The 16773-nt window shown below is 51.5% G+C and overlaps 2 protein-coding genes across 2 annotated transcripts in view; both read right to left on the bottom strand.

Moving 5' to 3' along the window:
- AP1M1 (adaptor related protein complex 1 subunit mu 1) overlaps positions 1-6814 on the bottom strand; it is a 29211-nt gene extending 22397 nt beyond the window's left edge. Inside the window, exons 1-2 of the mRNA XM_065873274.1 lie at positions 6773-6814; positions 1021-1177 (exon numbers count right to left, since the gene is read on the bottom strand). Coding sequence (XP_065729346.1) covers positions 1021-1177; positions 6773-6814 — 199 coding nt within the window. The remainder of the gene's footprint in view (positions 1-1020; positions 1178-6772) is intronic.
- A 3361-nt stretch (positions 6815-10175) lies between these two features.
- FAM32A (family with sequence similarity 32 member A) lies at positions 10176-14616 on the bottom strand. The gene is made up of 4 exons (XM_065875315.1): positions 14543-14616; positions 14311-14452; positions 10549-10602; positions 10176-10244 (listed from the first exon to the last, which is right to left on the bottom strand). Exons 1-4 carry the CDS (start codon positions 14614-14616, stop codon positions 10176-10178), a joined length of 339 nt encoding a protein of 112 aa, XP_065731387.1.
- Between the last annotated feature and the right edge of the window lie 2157 nt (positions 14617-16773).

Genomic DNA, 16773 nt, shown 5'->3' with positions numbered 1-16773 from the left:
CCAGGGGATGTTCGGGCCCGTGGACCACACCTGCACTAGCGAGGTCCTGTGTGTCTCCGTGAACACGGGAAAGGGGACAGAACCCACGTCTGCTGGATGTGATCATATGCACCAGCTCAACGGACCCTAACAGTCCTGTTCTCACTGGACTGTGGCAAGGTCAGGACTTGCCTCCAGTCACATAGCTACTGGAGCTTGGGTCTGAACAGGGCTGTGTGCTGCAAAGCCATGCCCTTCTTGCAGCAGTGCGGATACCAGAATGTGCCTGACCAAAGCCATGGGGGGCTGGTCAGACCTCACGGATGGAAACTGGCTCAGCCAGGTCTCCACATGAGCCTGAGCATGGGGGGCTCTGAGATCTGGGCAGGGTTGGGAGGAATCTCTCCCCTCCTCTGTATCCCACCACCTTTCATGATCCAGGTCACCACCCTGCCCACCTGGACGCCAACCTCCGCCTCCCCACCCCTCCCTATGTCCACTTCTGATCTCTGAAGTCTGGCATCCACTCAGCAGCCAGAGACTTTCAGAAAATGCAAACGTGCCCATGTCACCCCTCTGCCTGAAACCTTCCGAAGACTTCCCAACACACTTAAGGTGATTTCCTATGAGGCCTTGCAGTGCACACCCTGCTGACCACTTGGGCCCTGCTCCTACCATGCAACCCCCTCCAGGGCTCTGGTCACCCCCCACTACAGCTTCGGAATGAGACTTCACCTGGGCTAGTGCTCCTCGTGCCGGCCAACTCCCATGGCTGGCAGACACCTGGCCTTCCTGCAGGTCTCCTCCAGGATGTCACCTCCTCAGGGAACCCTTCCTGGCTCCCTGGACCTCTGTCACACTGGTCATCCTTGGGCAGCAGGGAGCTCCAGAAAGACAGGGCTGTGCCTCATGGCCCCCACTGGCCTGAGCCAGCCCTGGGTCAGCCGGGGCAGGGGCTGGCAGCCCTCAGTTGCACGTGTGTGTGTATGAACACACATGTCCACACAGGGGCCCCCTGGGAGCCCCCTAGCCAAGGGATACGATACAGGTTGTTGTGCTTGATCCACATGAAGCGGACTCCCCCATGGGCCAGGATAGGTGACAGCATCCCCTCCTCCTCTTTCTCCATCAGGATGGGCATGAAGTGCTCCACCTCCGACATGTCCACGTCACCGCGGTAGTTCCGGCAGATGAGCACCTGGGTGGAGGTGGAAGACAGGGAAGACATTTTCATCTTGAGTTCCACCAGCGGGTGGCTGGGGTGGGGGGTGAGACGCACCAGCTTCCTTCCCTCCAGGGACCCCAAACACACCTGTCCATCAAAGGGCCATCTGATCTCCATCCCCCAGGGGATTCCTCAAGGAAAGCATTTCGCCAAGTGAACTTCCACAGGGGCCAGTGGGAATCTTCCCAGAGGGAGCGTGGAGGGGGGCTATGGGGCAAGAGTCCAGGACCGCGTCACTCGGGAGATGCCAGGTTAAACAATGTCCCATAGGCTCTCATTGCAGATCTTCTCAGAGCCTTTCTGTGCTAATGAGCCCTGCTCTTCTGTCTGTGTCAGGAGAGGGACACTGCTAAGTGTTCACATCTACTAGAACCTGCCTGTGGCCTGAAGAGAAGCTCTTCTCCTCATCTCTCTCTCATGGCCTGTGGGTTTGGATGTGAAGCATCACTGCCGATAGGAAAGGAAAATGGGACAACCACTTTGGTAAAGTTTGACAGGTTCTCAGAAAGTTATAATCCCGCTTATAACCCAGCCATTACTCTCTTAGGTATTCACCCAAAAGAAAGGAACCATACGTCCACATGAAGATGCATGCATGGATGTTCACAGCAGCTTATTTTAAATAGACTCAGGCTGGCGAGAATGCCAATGTCCTTCAACAGGTGAATGGAGACATAAACTGTCCAGCCACACCATGGAACACTCCTCAGCTATGAAAAGGAATGACTACTGACACTGGCAACAGCATGAGAGAATCTCAGGATCACTGAGCCGAGTGAAAGAAACCAGACAATGAAGAACATATCTATGTGATTCCACTGAAATAAATAAATCCTGGGAAATGGTAACAGAAAACACATCAGTGGCTGCCTGGGGACAGGCTGGATACAGACGGGTGTGAGGAAGCTTTAGGGGGTGATAGAATATGTGTTTATGGTTTCCTGGGTATACACAATGACTGAACTCATCAAACTATATGCTTTAAATAAACACAGTCTGTTACATGGAAGTTACACCTCCCTGAAGGAATGAAAAAGGAGGTGTGAAGCCATGCCATTCTGAGCAAGGCCCCATTTGGAAATGCCGCCTAGAGCTGCTGCCACTCTTGTGTGTCCATGAGGACAGCTGGCAGTATAACTCAGTAATATGCTGAGAATGACACCACAGAGCTGACCAGCCTGGGAGCCGCCTGCCTCAGAACCTGTAGTTTCATAAGATACATTGTCTTACTGTTACAAGCCAGAGAGAGACAGAGAGACAGAGAGACAGAGAGAGAGAGAGCGCGCGAGCAGGCGAGAGAGAACCTTCCTTTTCTAGTTTCTCCTTTGTGGCCTATGGGCAAGGGACCCTGTGCCCTCACTGCTGTTCAGAAGGCCTCTTAGAGACTCAGCACCCAGTGGGTGAGCTTGTGGGTACCTGGACCAGGCCCTGGCACAGGGATTCCCACATACCCTCTCATATATTCTTTGCCAGGAGTATATATTGCCTCATATACTCCCCCCACCATGAAGCAGGACTGATATTTTTAAAGAGATGGACAGTGATGTCCAGAGAGGTGGCACCACCTGCCTGAGGTCACACAGCGAACAAAGGTGAGCCAGGATTCTAACCCCACTTCTCACTCCCTTCAGGGCCACTTCTGCTTGATAAATATTGCTTTCCTGGGCTTCCCAAGCCCACCTTCTACCCCATGTATCCAATTTTGGGGGATGCCACGGGCATGGAGTCCCCGGGCCCCCAGTGTGTTCAAAGGAAAGAGCAGGGAGCAATTTATTTTGCTCACCTTCATCACCAAGGCTGCAGAGAGGTCCACTCATTCATACCATCTACCACACAGCATGCTGGGCCTGGAGACACAGGGGTGACCAAGACAAACAGGGTCCCTGCACTGAGACAGCTGGTCAGGGGGAAATGAGAGACTCTGCAAGGGTATGACCTTCAAACTGAGGCCTGAGGGGACAGGCAGGATAGAAGCAGAGGGACCAGTGTGGCTAAAGCCATGGGGTTAGGGGTGCAGCCCATGTGGGCACACCTAGGAGCACTGCTTAGGTAGAGTAGGGGCAGCCTCAGAGCTGCAGGTCAGGACAAAGGCAGGAGACAGGACAGATTGGAGGGAGGCAGGCAACAATGAGGGGACAATCCTCAAGCCCTGCTGCTGATCTTGACCCCACAATTCCTTCCTCGCAGAGAGACAGGTGTTCTTAGACAGAATCAGATCAGATTGCTTCTCGTTTAAATTGCTGCTACCCCAGCCTCCCCTCATACAGAACAAACTGCAAGTCCATCCCCATGACATGTCTTCACAGCCCCTCCAATGCCTCTCCATCCATGCTCCCCGGGCTCACCCCATTCCAGCCATCCTGGTCAGCACCCTAGCTCTCTCTAAGCCATCTACATTTGCTCCTGCCTCAGGGACTTTGCACTTGCAGTTCCCTCTGCCCAGAATGCCCTGGCCTAGATCTTCTCGGTTCTCAGACCCGAGCTCAGATGGCACCTCCTCCAAGAAGTCTTCCCTGCTCACCCTGGCTAAGATCATATCCTGCCCCTTTCCACTCCCAAGCCCACCTTACCTTCACTGCCCACATTACCACTGCATTATATATTCGTATCCTCATTTATCATCTGTCGCTTCTACCAGAGTCTAACACTCCCTGAGAACAGTGACCACTTTCGTCTTGTTTACGGCTGTGTCCCAGCACCCACAACGGAGCCTGGCCCATAGTAGCTGCTCAGTAAAGTCTGTGCAGTGAACATGGCAGTGAGGAAAAGGAGGCCAGGATAATGCCCATGTCTCCAATGTGGGCAGCTGCATGGATAGTGGTGTCAATCACTGAGATAGGGAGAGAGAGCAGGGCTGGCAGGTGGCAGGGAGCTCATCTAGGGAAATGCCAAGTTTGCGGTGGCCGTGAGACCTCCAAGGTGTCCTGGAGGCCTGTGGATCTCCAGATAAGTGCTCTGGACTTTGGAACAAATTTGAGAGTCACTGGCACAGTGACATAAATCAAAGCCTGCCTCAAGGAGAACAACAGTACGGGAGGCACGCCAGGCCCAAGCATGAGGAGCCGACGTCCAAGGGGAGGGCAGAAGATGAGGGGCAGCAGTCAGTGAGAGAAACGGGGAAAATAGAGAGCACTGCAACCTCGAGGCCAACAGAAACCTGCTGAGGAGGAGCGTAGTAGTGGTGTCAGAAGCTGCAAAGAAGCAAGAAAGATAAGGGCAGAGAAATATTCATGGAGGGCTTTCTATCAGCTGAATGTGGCCCCGCTGGTTTCCTCGGTCATCAGAGGCTCTGGCTGGCAGGTAGATGTGTGGTTGTGAATTCCCTGACCTTATTTTTTATTAAATGAAGTCTGCGCAGAAGGCAAACTTTCAAAACATGAGGTCCATGGGGAGTGGAATAATAAATGGCGTGATGGTCACTGAGGATGGGAGGCAAACCCACAGCTGCCTCAGGAGCTTCCTGAAAGGCACGTATAATCATGCTTCTTCCAGGTTATTGTCTCCTTATGGTGGCTGTTCCTTCTTGGGATCAAAGTGGTTCCCTCTGTCCTGCTCTCCCGTCTGGACATCCTCAACACCCACGGCCCTCTTGGTGCCATCCTCCAGGCTCCAGCATTACCCAGGACTTTTGGCTTGCCAGGGCCAGCAGGCCCACTGTGACACCTCCTCGTTCACCTGACTGCCACCTGGTCACCTTCCCAGCTCTGGCATCTCCCTCCTCCAGGAAGCCTTTTGTAAACACTTCTCTTCCCGCCAGCCCAAACTGAGGATGGGTAACTGCATTACCTGGGGCCTTGTCCTTGTGGCTAATGGGATCTGGCCATTCGGATCCATGTGTCTGCTTGGATCTGTCAGCTTCCACGCACCTCCTCTACCAGAGCTCAAGGTCCGTGGGGACTAACGTGGCCTGTGGACCATGGATGGTGCTGAGCCTGCCTGGTGCGTCTGCTCAGTGAGTTCACACACTCGCCCTACGTCATGCAGCTGAGCAGCAGAGACAGGTTTTGAGCTCAGCCCTAACTCCTCAGTCACAGAGCGATGGTCCGCACTGGAATTGCTGCCTACTAGGTGCTCATGAAATGTTTGCTGAAGAAATGAGTGATCTGAGTAGGCAGCCTGTAGGACCTCTGGTGACACAGTGGCCAGGGAGGAAACAAGAACACGTGCTACAAAGACTTGGGGAACACTGCACCCTCCCAGCCCCTGGTGTGCCCTGTGTCTTTCTTTGCCTCCAAGAAGGTTGAAGAAGGGAGCCTAGTACTGGGTCTCACTAGCTGTTGACTTTGGGTGGCATCCAAGGCAGGCAACCCACTTAAGGGACTCTGGGAAAGTGCTGGGGGTGGGGAATGGAGCAGCAAGGGACAGTCACTTCACCTCTTCACTCCCTGCTGCTTCTGAGCTAACTCCTGCCCACTTCACCTAGGCCCAACACCCGTGTTTCTCTCACTCACTGATGTGGGGCTTGTTTAATATTGTTGGTTCTGCCCTATTCTTGTTACTCCCCAATGCAAGAGGTCTCTTGGCTTCTAGCTGGGATGGACTTGGGGGAAGGCAGCAGGTCACTTCTGAAAAGTTTTGAGATCCCTCCTTTATGAAGCTTTCCCAAAAACCCCTGGGAAAGGCACCCAAGTCCTAGTTATGTCCAATTCCTCCTTCATGTCTCAGCCGGGTTTGTCACTCCCCCTGGGCAGCCCTTCCTGACCCCCAGCAGAGGCTGACTCTCCCTATTATATCATCACTGCTCCACCACTGCAATTTATATTTATTTGTGCTTTTTGAGATCAGTGTCCCTCTACCACCAGATTGTGAGCTCCAGAAGGACAGAGACTGATTCTGATTTTGCTCCCCAAAGGCAGCCCAAAGCTTAGCACCCTGCCTGGCACTTAGTAGGTGCTCCTCACATATCAGCTGAATGAACAAATGATTCTGGGTTCAACTCCTAGACCTGCCACTTCTCTGTGACCGGTGTGACCTTGGGCAGGTTGCATCGCCTCTCTGTGCCTCAGTTTCTCCCTCTGTTAAATGGCACTCCCACCACCCACTTCACCTGACCCTTGTAACTCAATGTCACAGTGAACGTTAAGAAATCCCTACAGGGACTGGCACAGAAAAATCGCTGAATAAACATAAGCTGCTGCGCTCCCAGAGGGCGGGACTGGCCCGAGGGCACACTGTCCCTGCAACGCCTCACCACCTCTGGTCAAGGGTCGTGCAGCCCCCCGGCGCCAGGCCTGGCTTCCAAGCGGGCTGCGGCCCGCGCTCCCCGGCCCCCACGGAGGCCTGGGCCGCCAGCCCACAGGGGTGGGGGATGAGGGTCTTGCAGCCGGTTACCTGGCAACGGCGGCAGCCCACCGCGTTATCTAGCAACGAGGCAGGACTAAAGCGGACCTAAGACCCCTTCCTGGATACTTAGCAACAGGGTGGAGGCCTCAGCTGCTGCCAAACGGCTTCCTTGCCTAAGACCAGGATGGCTCCCATTGGCCGGTTAACTAGCAACAGGGTGGGTCCCCATGGGGCGAGGCCCCTGCCAGTTGCCTGGCAACGCGGAAGGTGGGGCGCCCTCGGTACCTTGCCCTTCAGGTCCAGCACGTAGACGGCACTGGCGGACATGGTGGCTGCGGAAAGCCTCGGCACTGGCCGAGGGCGACGGCGACAGCGGGGACTGCCAGGCGGTGAGCCAGGCCGGGAGCGCCCCGCGACAGTTCGTTTCCACTTCCGGTCCGGGGAACCTCGCGCGGACCGTTATGTCCGGCCGGGAACAAGCTGCCAAGAATGCGCCGGCGCAGGGCGCAGGGTGCGCAGGCGCAGTAAGTCCAATGCGCCCTAATTTCCCGCTCCTCCCTCAAGCATCCCGGAAGTAAGCCGAGAGGGGCGGGGCCGGGGCCGGGCAGACTGAGGTAGGGCACTGTAGCTGCCTGACTGGGCGAAGCCCCTGCAGCTGAAAACCCCACTTTGTGGGCCAAGTTAGGTAAGAGATCCTTGTGGTTGAACCCACCTGGGGCCCAGGCGTATGGAACTCATAGCCTGGTGGGGAAGTCGAAAACAAATATACAGTCACCAATTGTGATACCCTTTATAGGGAGGGGTAAGGTGGTGGTTACTTGGAAAGAAGTTAAACTCTGGCAGTTGAGCCGTATCAACAGTCAGTTACTGTCACCTGTCAGTGTCAACGATTGTCAGTGGACAAGTGTGCCAGTTTATTGCCTGAAATGATCTCCTGAAAGCCACACCCCACTGAACCTAGGCAAAAAGCAGGTGATTTATTTCTGTAGTTAGTGGTCACTGTGGGTAATGCAAACTGTGACCCTAATTAATCTAATTGAATTATATCTCATTTGCTTTTATGAATACTCGGCCTTTGGAGAAATGCCTGCATTCTGTCCCAGTGAACCATCACAGTGCCCTGGGCCCAGTCCTGCAGTATCAGAACCATTTACCCAGGCTGCTTGCCTCTCTCTTATCTTCTCTACTACCTCCACTTGGGGTTTTCAAAGATAGTTTTTGCAACTCTGTGGTTATACATCCTCTACTTGGGGTAGAGATGTAAGTGCAAGAAAATCCAGAGAAGAAAACTGGAATCTTTAAAGGTTATCAAGTGAATCCTGGGCTGGAAGAATTCTTCCACAAAGCAGCCAACTGAGGCTTTTTGACATCAACTCTCTCTTAAGAAATCCTACCGTGCCTAGCCTCATACCTTGCCCAATTTATTGCAGTGTTTTAGAAAAACATGTCTTTTTTCTAACTACAAAACTGTACATCTCACTGAAGAAAAACTGAGGAAATGCCAAAAAGCATAAGGCAAAAAGAAAAGCCACCCAGGAGAGGCAACCCTTTCCATTATGGAGGATTTCTTTTCAGGCTTGCTGTGGGCATTTTAGATGTGTAATACAGTATCGGGGGGCTAGGAGGACAAAAGTCTTTTGAGGAAACAAAGACTTCCAAGTGCCAAGAGTACTGTCACAGTAAACACTGTTTACACATAAGTTACTTGTAACCTCCTTTTCTCCATATGCGGAGGAAGGAATTTGAATCATATCTGAATTTCATTCTTGGCAGTTAATGTATAAGTCAGATTTGACCTCTGTGACATCTCAGAAAAGACCATACTGATTGTGCTAGACCAGAGTTTTTCAAACTTTGCTGCATGCTGGGGTCACCTGGGGAGCTCTGAAAAATCTCATGACGGAACCCCACCCCGGGCAGCATCAGTAGTTCTTAATGCTCCCCAGGAGAGCCTAACATACAGATTTTGAGAACCACTGTGGTAGACTATAAGTGATGGCCCTCAATAAACCGCATCTTCTGGTGTTCGTGCCCTGTGTAATTCCCTCCCAGAGTGGGTCTGGCGATGACTTGTGTTGGCGATGGAACAGGTTATGTAAAGGGAGATTCCAGAGGACGTTCTGGCCCCAGGCAAGTCAATGTAACTTACACATGAACTAAACTACACCTCGTGGAGCAGAACCATCCAGCTGAGCATGGTCGATACACAGAACTGTGAGAGAGAAATTCCACTGTTTTCAGCCACTCAGTTTTGGAGTGATCTGATGGGCAGGGAGAATTGGAGTAGCTGTCTTCCCCACTACCGAAGCAGGCTCTTCACAGCGCCACCGCATCACGCTCACAGGCCCCAACTGCTGACTCATGGATGGCGAAGGCCTGAAAGTGCCTTTCTACCAGACAGTGGGGGAATCCACCGCAAGGAGAGAGTATGTCACCTCCTTTAGGTGGGTTGCAAACCCCAGGTGGAAACACATGTCATCTAATTTTCTCCAAATTGAGGGAGAATAGTTGTTTTGTGGTACACACATTCTTTGTGTGTGATAATCCTAAAGGCAGTGTTTCTAGTGGTAGTCAGCCTGTAATTATACTCAGACTCACAGTTAATAACTTTGTTTTATTCTGCATTTCACATATGACAGTCCCAAACCCAACACATGGTTTTGTTTTCTGCCTTTCTTATTCTCTCAGCATCTATGTCAACACATTTTTTCCCAACAGCATATGCAATCTGATCCTTATCTGGTGGGTATACAGAGGCCTTCAAAGATCCTGGCTCTCCAGCAAGGGAACCTGAGTCCTTCCTTTCGACTACACTCACGTCTGTCTGTGCTGGGGGTCTGCCTCGGTCCCATCACCCTCGAGGTGTCCTTAGGCCAGTAACGCCAAACATGTTATGTGCCAACTCTGAATAAATACGGGGGCTGCTTGGAGCCCAGTGTTGAGGGTACGATGGCAGGCTGTGTCTGGGTTCCATCACAAAGAATGCTGTGCCTGACTGGCAATGCCTGCCATGGCAACACCCACTAGGCATGTCTGGAATGGGGATACTGGGAGAAGAGGCTACATGCTGGCCACAGGTTTAGAAAGGGACAAGGTGTATGTTCCATCCTTGCCTTAGGTGGTTGTTCTGTTTCCCTGGCTGTGCTGTCTCACGGGCCAGGAGGCTGAGGGGGCAGACTGAAGACCGTAGCTGCAAGTGGCTTCCCCAACCCCTGGATGGGAGAGCATAAGCCCCAATCTAGAGGGAGCTTGGAAGGGCAGCCTGTGCAGGGCCCTACAGGGGTGTACATGCTGCAGGCCATGCTGGCATTAGCTCCTTGTCCTCTGGAGTCGGTTTCATCCAGGCAAAACCAGCTGGCTGGCTGTCAAAGAGTCAGATACAACTCGGGGGTAAAACCACTTTTCCATGGCACTTACACAGAAATAACCTTAATCTCTGGATACACTTTCCAAACTAAAAATGTTTCTCTTCTATGTGCTACTGAGAAATCAAAATAGGGTAAAAGGACGGTCTTATTTTAATCAAGTTCCAGAATGAGGACATACAGCTTTGAAAAGCACTGTCTCAGCAGATGATGCAAGGATGTGTGTAAAAGAATGTTTCTAGAAAATACCAAAGGCGCCAAATATAACCCCAACTTTGCCTTCTGCTTCTCCTTGATGCCACTCCATACCCCAGGAGCGGAGGCTACTTTGTCCAGCTGACTTTGGGAATGTCATAGTGCTCCGTGAGTGTGTCCAGGTGTCTGTTGAAGTCCTGGAAAAGCCGAGGAGAAAGCCCATGTCAGCACAGACCCAAGCAGGGCACTAGGGATACGCAGCATTGCCCACTCCCACTTCTCCACATCCTGTCTCTCCTCAGTGAGCCCATTCCTCTCAAAGCCACCCTGCCAGGCATTATAGATGCCTGAACCCTGGCCTTGCCCTTATATGACCCTGGGGAGGTTGGGTAAAGCACCCCCCCCCCCCAACACTCCAATGGCTCCTCTACCAGGCTCCTAGCCTCTGGGCCCAGCCTGGTCCTTACATGGCTCAGTCTCCCCCACCAGCACATGACTTACCTCTACTCTCTGCTTGTGGGTTTTGGATGCTTTCTTCAGGATCCTTTCCATTTGCTGAAGAGAGGAGAGAAATGGAGGTGAGTCACATGCCTGATGCAGCCCAGGCCAGCACATGATGGAAGATGAGAGCCCCCAGCCAGCCTGGCTCTCACACTTAGAATGGCTGGAGGTCTCAGGGTGAACACCTCACCCCTCCCTCAACCCCACTCAGGTGGGTCCAGCAGGGATGCCTGACCATAACACACCCCGGTGGGAACTCACATCAGCTGCCCTTTGGTCTGAGTGGCGGGAAACGTCCTAGCACTGACTTAAGGAGAGAGACTCCGCTGGGAGCTGTACATGTGCTTCCTGCATCCTTGGGCAACTGACTGCATTCCCAGTTTGCAGAAAAAGAAAGCCTCAGAAGGGGTCTGAGGAAGGATGATAAATGAGGAAGGTAAAGAGCCTGACACAGAGTAGGTGCTTGAGTGACAGGACACAGAGCCAAGAGGGTTACAAGACCCAGATGGCCTTGACAAGTATGATGCTGGAACATGCACCCTGTACCACCACGACCTACCCTCATGCTTAACACCAATTATACCTGGTATGAGGTGAGAGCATGGGATGCAGAGCCACGCAGACCTGGGGCCGCACCTGGCTCTACACTTACTAGCTGGGTGACTGTGGCCGACTCACTTTGGTGCCCCACCCCACCCCACCAACCGAGCTGCCTGGTACTGGTGCCCTGGTGCAGTCCTCTGTCGCACTGACTCTGGGTTGGTCCTGTGACACGGTTTACTTAACAGAATGCAGTGCCAGTGCTGGGATGAAGCTGTAAGGAGGCCTAGCAGGTTTTGCCTTGTGTTCTTGGAAGCTAGCCACCATTCGGGAAGTCTGATGACCTTGCTGCAAAGAAAGGACCTGGAGAATGAGATGACATGTGGGGAGGGAGGCCATAGAGGAGCAATGAGGCACCAGACACGTGATGGTGAAGCCATCTTGGATTTCCAGCCCAGATGGGCCTCCAGCCCCAGCTGCCATCTGACTGCACCAGGTTCCAAGGGAGGCCAGCAGAAGAACCACCCAGCTAAGCCCAGGCAACCCACAAAAGCATGAGATATACTGTAGACTGCCCCCTGACTGCCCCTCCCTTTCCCTCCTCTTTCCTTTGCTGCCTCTTCATCTCCCTCTATGTCCAGTCAGCTCCCACCTGGCTGACACTCCCTCTCCCTCTGAAGTATCTGCCTTGTCCATCCCTGCCCCTTCCTGCTGCTGTAAGCCCACGTGAGGCCCGTGTCTCCTCACAAGAGGCCACACTGACTTGAGCAGCTGTCACCAATGCCAGGCACTTTGGGGGGGCTTTGCCCTCCCTCTTCTCACTCCACGCACCAAGTTCAGAGGGTGTCATGGGTGCTGTTGCAAACCCCACTTCACAGACAAGAGAAAATGAGGACCAGAGTGCACAGTGGGTGATGGGGCTGGAAATGCCAAGCTCTGATCCTTTCTACCAGGCTGGAGTCTTCCTTCCAGGAGCTGTCCAGCCTATAAAGCCCACTGTGCTCAATCCAACACACTTCCACAAGGGAATCTGCATTTCCCAACTGTACCTCGCTTTGTCCACACCTGCTCCCTTCTCTCTCATCCATCTCATGTACCTCCCTCTCTTCCCCTCTCTTTCTCTCTCTCTCTTCCTGCCCCCCTCTCTCCCTCCGCTAGGTCAAACCAAACCCTCAGGAGTATTTCTGGTATTCAGTGCCAACAACGAAAACTTCACCTTGACCTTCTACCCTCCAGCTAGAGGCCATTTCTCCATTCCCTTTGACAGCACATCTCCCAAGACTTATTTCTAATCCTTGTCTCCATCTCTGCCTTTCCCTGCCCCCACTTGGATCCACTCTAATCAGCCTTTCCTCCTTTTCATACCAAATGCCAACTAAGGGCTCTGAGTGCTCACCCGCCTAGACCTCCTGCCAGCATATGACACAGCTGATCACGTCTTCCTTCTTGAAACACTTTCTCCACTTGGCTCCTAAGGACACACTCTCTCCTGGTATCCCTCCGTCCTGTGCTCCTCTGCAATTTCTTTTCTGCCACCCTCTGATCACCAGGGGTCAGATCCTAGACCTCCTCTGTCACTATCCTTCCTCAAAGGATCTCATGCAGTCCCCAGAGCAATTCCCCTATGTTGATCTGGGCCCAGACCTTTCCTCTCAACTGCAGATTCAGGTATCGAACTGTCCATGAGAATTCTCCACTTGGGTTTCTAACAGGCACCTCAAATTTAACTTTTAAAACGAAGATCTTGATCCCCCCACTTTAGAAGCCTGCTTTACTTCCAGTTCTTCCTGTTTCAGTAAAACAGCACCTTCACTCACCAGCTTCTCCCACCAAAAATCTTGGTCGTCCTTGATTTCCTTTTTCCCAGCCCACACCCAGCCCATCAGCTAATCTGGCTGTTCTTCCTTCAAAACCTATCCCAAACCCGATACATTCCATCACCTCCACTATTGCTGCCCTACTCTGAGGGGCCATTATTAGTCACTCTGATGGTTGCATGAGCCTCTCCCCCTCTCCACCCCAACTCCAGCAGTAAAATCCCAGCCCTGCCTCTGACTATAACCTTAAGGAACGGGCTTAAGTGCATTCACTTGTTAAATCCTCACCACCTATGAGGTTGGGACTTGAGTCCCACTTTACAGATGAAGAAATTAAGATGTGGGAGGTGAGCCAACTTGTCCAGAGTTACACCACCAACAGTGGTAGAGACAGAATGGGACGCAGGTCTGTCATGTCAAAGCCAGTGAGTCTCTCTCTCTTTTTTCTCTCCTATGACTCAATTAGACCTGAGAGTAATGAGTTAACTTTTTCCTGACGTTACTGGACCAAATCACCAAGACCACCATTAGCGTTTCTCAGCCTGGGCACGACTGACATGTTGGGCCAGATCAATCTTTGCTCTGGGGGACATTGTCTCAAGCACTTCAGGATGTTGAGCAGCATCCCTGCCCACCCCCGCCCCACCCAAGTTGTAACAAACAAAAATGTCTCTAAACATTGCCAAATGTCTTCTTGGGGGTGGGGGACAAAATGGCCCCCAGTTGAGAACCACTGACCTAGACGGATTATTCCCCCCAAGCATAATGGGCTGAACGTATCTATCCTACGCTGACCTCTCCTACCCGTCGCCACCCAAATTTATTAAGTATTTAATATTAAGAGAAATCATTTTTCAGGGCCTGAACATACAACGTATTTGAAGCCGCCAAAGTCGTCATGGGAACACTTCGTGGTGACCTACAGCGGTGAGTATGCCCGTTTAATGTCAACAGCTAATATCCATTGAGCACTGACTTTATGCCAGACTGAGTGCCATTTGCCCACGTTACCTCATCCAAAGTTCCCATCCCTCTTAGGAGAAAGCATGATTCTGACCCCTACATATGTGGAAACTGAGGCATCAAGAGGTGAGTCACTGACCAGTGTTACGGGTCAAACGAGCGACAGCACTGGAATCCAAAGCCGGGTCTCTAGCTCTCCCCTCTGCGGTCCAATCCGGCCAGAATACCTTCTTGTCCTCGGAGCTCCCCGACCGTGGACTCTTACTCTCTTACTCACGCAGCATCTTCTCCCCGGAATTAAGGTCCTCACTGACCGCTTGCCCTCCCCGGAGCGTTCTGGTGTAGACCTCGGTTACGGGTCTCCGGGTCCTGCCCTCTGAATCCACCCCAGGAGACCCAGGCCATCGATGCGGGACATCGCTAGGCTTCCCACCCGCCTTACCCGCTTCTCCTGCATCTTCTCGAAGGCCGCCTGGGCCGGTGTCCGCTTGTCCAGGCCGCGCCGCTTCTCCTCCTCGTTCTTTTTGCTTGTTCCCATCGCTTCCAGCAGTTTCGCCTTGTCTTTGTCCTTCTTTTTCTTCTTCCTGGGAGGGGAGACGAGGTAACGGCGGGTCAGAGGGCTACGCTCCGGGGTCTCAGGAAGAGGCTCAAAGGGGCAGCCTCTCGAGACTCACCGCTTAGTCACTCCGAGCTCTGCCACGCCTTTCAGCTTCAGGGGCGCCTTCTGGACCTGCTCGTAGGCCTCCATGGCGCTCGGCTAACGTCCGGAACGTAAAAAGGCCACACTTCCCGATTTTCACCCGAACGCCCGCCTTCCTTCGTTTTGATTGGCCGATCTAGTCTGTGCGCATGCGTAGTTGCCCTGGACGTGGGCCACACTTCCGGGTTCGGGGGGGGGGGGGACTTGGAGAGTCAAGCGCGTCCCCAGCTTCTGCATCCTGTTTCCTGCCACACTTCCGGCTTTGGCGCCCACTTCCAATTTCCCCCGCCTTGGGCACCTAAATCTGGGAAGCCTTTTTGACAAAGCACCGGTTTCTTAAAACCCAACGTTTTATTGAGTGTTTTGCGCGTATTTGAATGTTCTGTTCTCCTTTATTGCCATATTTTGAGGGTTCAATAGATAACCTAATTTTGTAAGTACTCCTTAGTTTTTCAGCTTTTGGTAAATGACGGTAGTATGTGAAATATATGTTCGTGGTATTTAAAATAAAAATCGATTTAATTGAGGTACAATTTATAAACAGTAAAATGCACCCACTTAAATTGTAGCCTTCCACGAGTGTAGTCACATTTATACACCTATGTAATCGCCTTCAGAATCAAGATAAAGAACATTCCTTCACCCCCAAATTCCCTTGTTCCTCTTTACAGTTAATTCTTCCATCCCTTTCCCCAGGTAACTCCAAATTTGTTTTCTCTCACTATAGGTCATAATGGTCTTTTTTTAAAGTTTCATATAGGTGGAATCATAAACCATGTGTTCTCTTGAGTTAGAGTACTTGCACTGGGCATAGTGTGTTTGAGATTCTTCCTGTTGTTGGGTATAACAGTACTGCATTTTTATTGGTAAGTGTTATTCCATTGTAACTGAGTAGGACCCTTCCTGGAACACACCCTCCCCCACCCACTCACCCACCATGTCTTCTGCCTGCCTCTCGTTTGTAGAAGAGCTTTAGCCTCCAAGGCTGTCCCCAAGTTCCAAAGTGTAAATTTAATCAGAGAAGTGAGACAATGGAGAAAGAAAGGAAGACAAAGTAATAATAGTTCAGCCATTAAATAAAGTCAAGGGGACTTGCCTGGTGGTCCAGTGGCTAAGACTCTGCGCTCCCAATGCAGGGAACCTGGATTCGATCCCTGGTTGGGGAACTAGATCCTGCACGCATGCCGCAACTAAGAGTCCGCATGCCGCTACTAAGACCCAGCATAGCCAAAATAAATAAATACTTAAAAAACAAAAACAAAGTCAAGGACATTCAGTTCCTCCTCAAGGGCTACAGATAATATTCTGAGCCATACCCTTTGAGGGTTTCCCCACCAGGTAGAAGAAGTTAACTGTATGCTGACCACAAGCACATAGATCCCAGACCTGTTGGAACCAGATGATTGATGATGTTGACTCCCAATTGCCTCCTGACCAACCAATCAGAAGAAGGTCCATGAGCTGATCACATACCCCACAATCCCCCTTCCTCACACTGTCATTAAAAATCTTTCCCTGAAAGCCTTCAGGGAGTTCAGGCCTTTTAAGCACTAGCCACCTGGACTCCTTGCTTGGCACCCTGCAATAAACACTACACTTTCCTTCACCACAATCCAGTGTCAGTAGATTGGCTTTACTGCACACAAGCAAGCGGACCCAGGTTTGGTTCGGTAACACAATTATATATAAATGTATTCAACTTGCTTATCCACTCACCTGTGGATAGATATCTGGGTTGTTTCCAGTTTGTGGCTATAATGAATAGAGCTTCTGTGAACATAGTATATATCTTTGTATGGACATATTTCTCATTTCTCTTGGGCTCACTCCAGATGCCTTTGCTTCTTGAGGTAGAATTGTAGCAAGATTTGGTTTTCCTCAGAATAAAATGTTGATTCTCAGCCACTCTGGCTTTGAGGCTGTGATAAGAGAATATGGTTGCAGAAGGTGTACCAAAAAACCTGATCTAATAGTGTCATAACACTTGGGACTCCAGTGAGTTGGGCTTTTAATTCCCTGATATCACAAGTAATTTGTTTGTTGAATAAGCAGAACTATTGTCATAACCAAAACACAGTTCTATCTTTGTTCCCTTCCATTCTTTTAAACATTATTATTTTTCAGTGTGGATCATCTTCCTCTGTCCTGGATGAAAATGCTCTCAGCCCCATGGCTCTCCTCTCATTTTTTCATGTGACACAGAGG

Source organism: Phocoena phocoena, chromosome 3 (genome assembly GCF_963924675.1).
Source record: "Phocoena phocoena chromosome 3, mPhoPho1.1, whole genome shotgun sequence".
Classification (NCBI taxonomy): Eukaryota; Metazoa; Chordata; class Mammalia; order Artiodactyla; family Phocoenidae; genus Phocoena; species Phocoena phocoena.
This window is presented reverse-complemented; position numbering and strand designations above follow the sequence as displayed.

Coding starts and splice junctions, on each gene's coding strand:
- FAM32A (XM_065875315.1), bottom strand. CDS start 14,616: ATGGAGGCCTACGAGCAGGTCCAGAAGGCGCCCCTGAAGCTGAAAGGC. Junction 14,453..14,542: donor GAGCTCGGAGTGACTAAGCG/GTGAGTCTCGAG, acceptor CTCCCCTCCCAG/GAAGAAGAAAAAGAAGGACA. Junction 10,603..14,310: donor AGAAGATGCAGGAGAAGCGG/GTAAGGCGGGTG, acceptor TCCTCTCTTCAG/CAAATGGAAAGGATCCTGAA.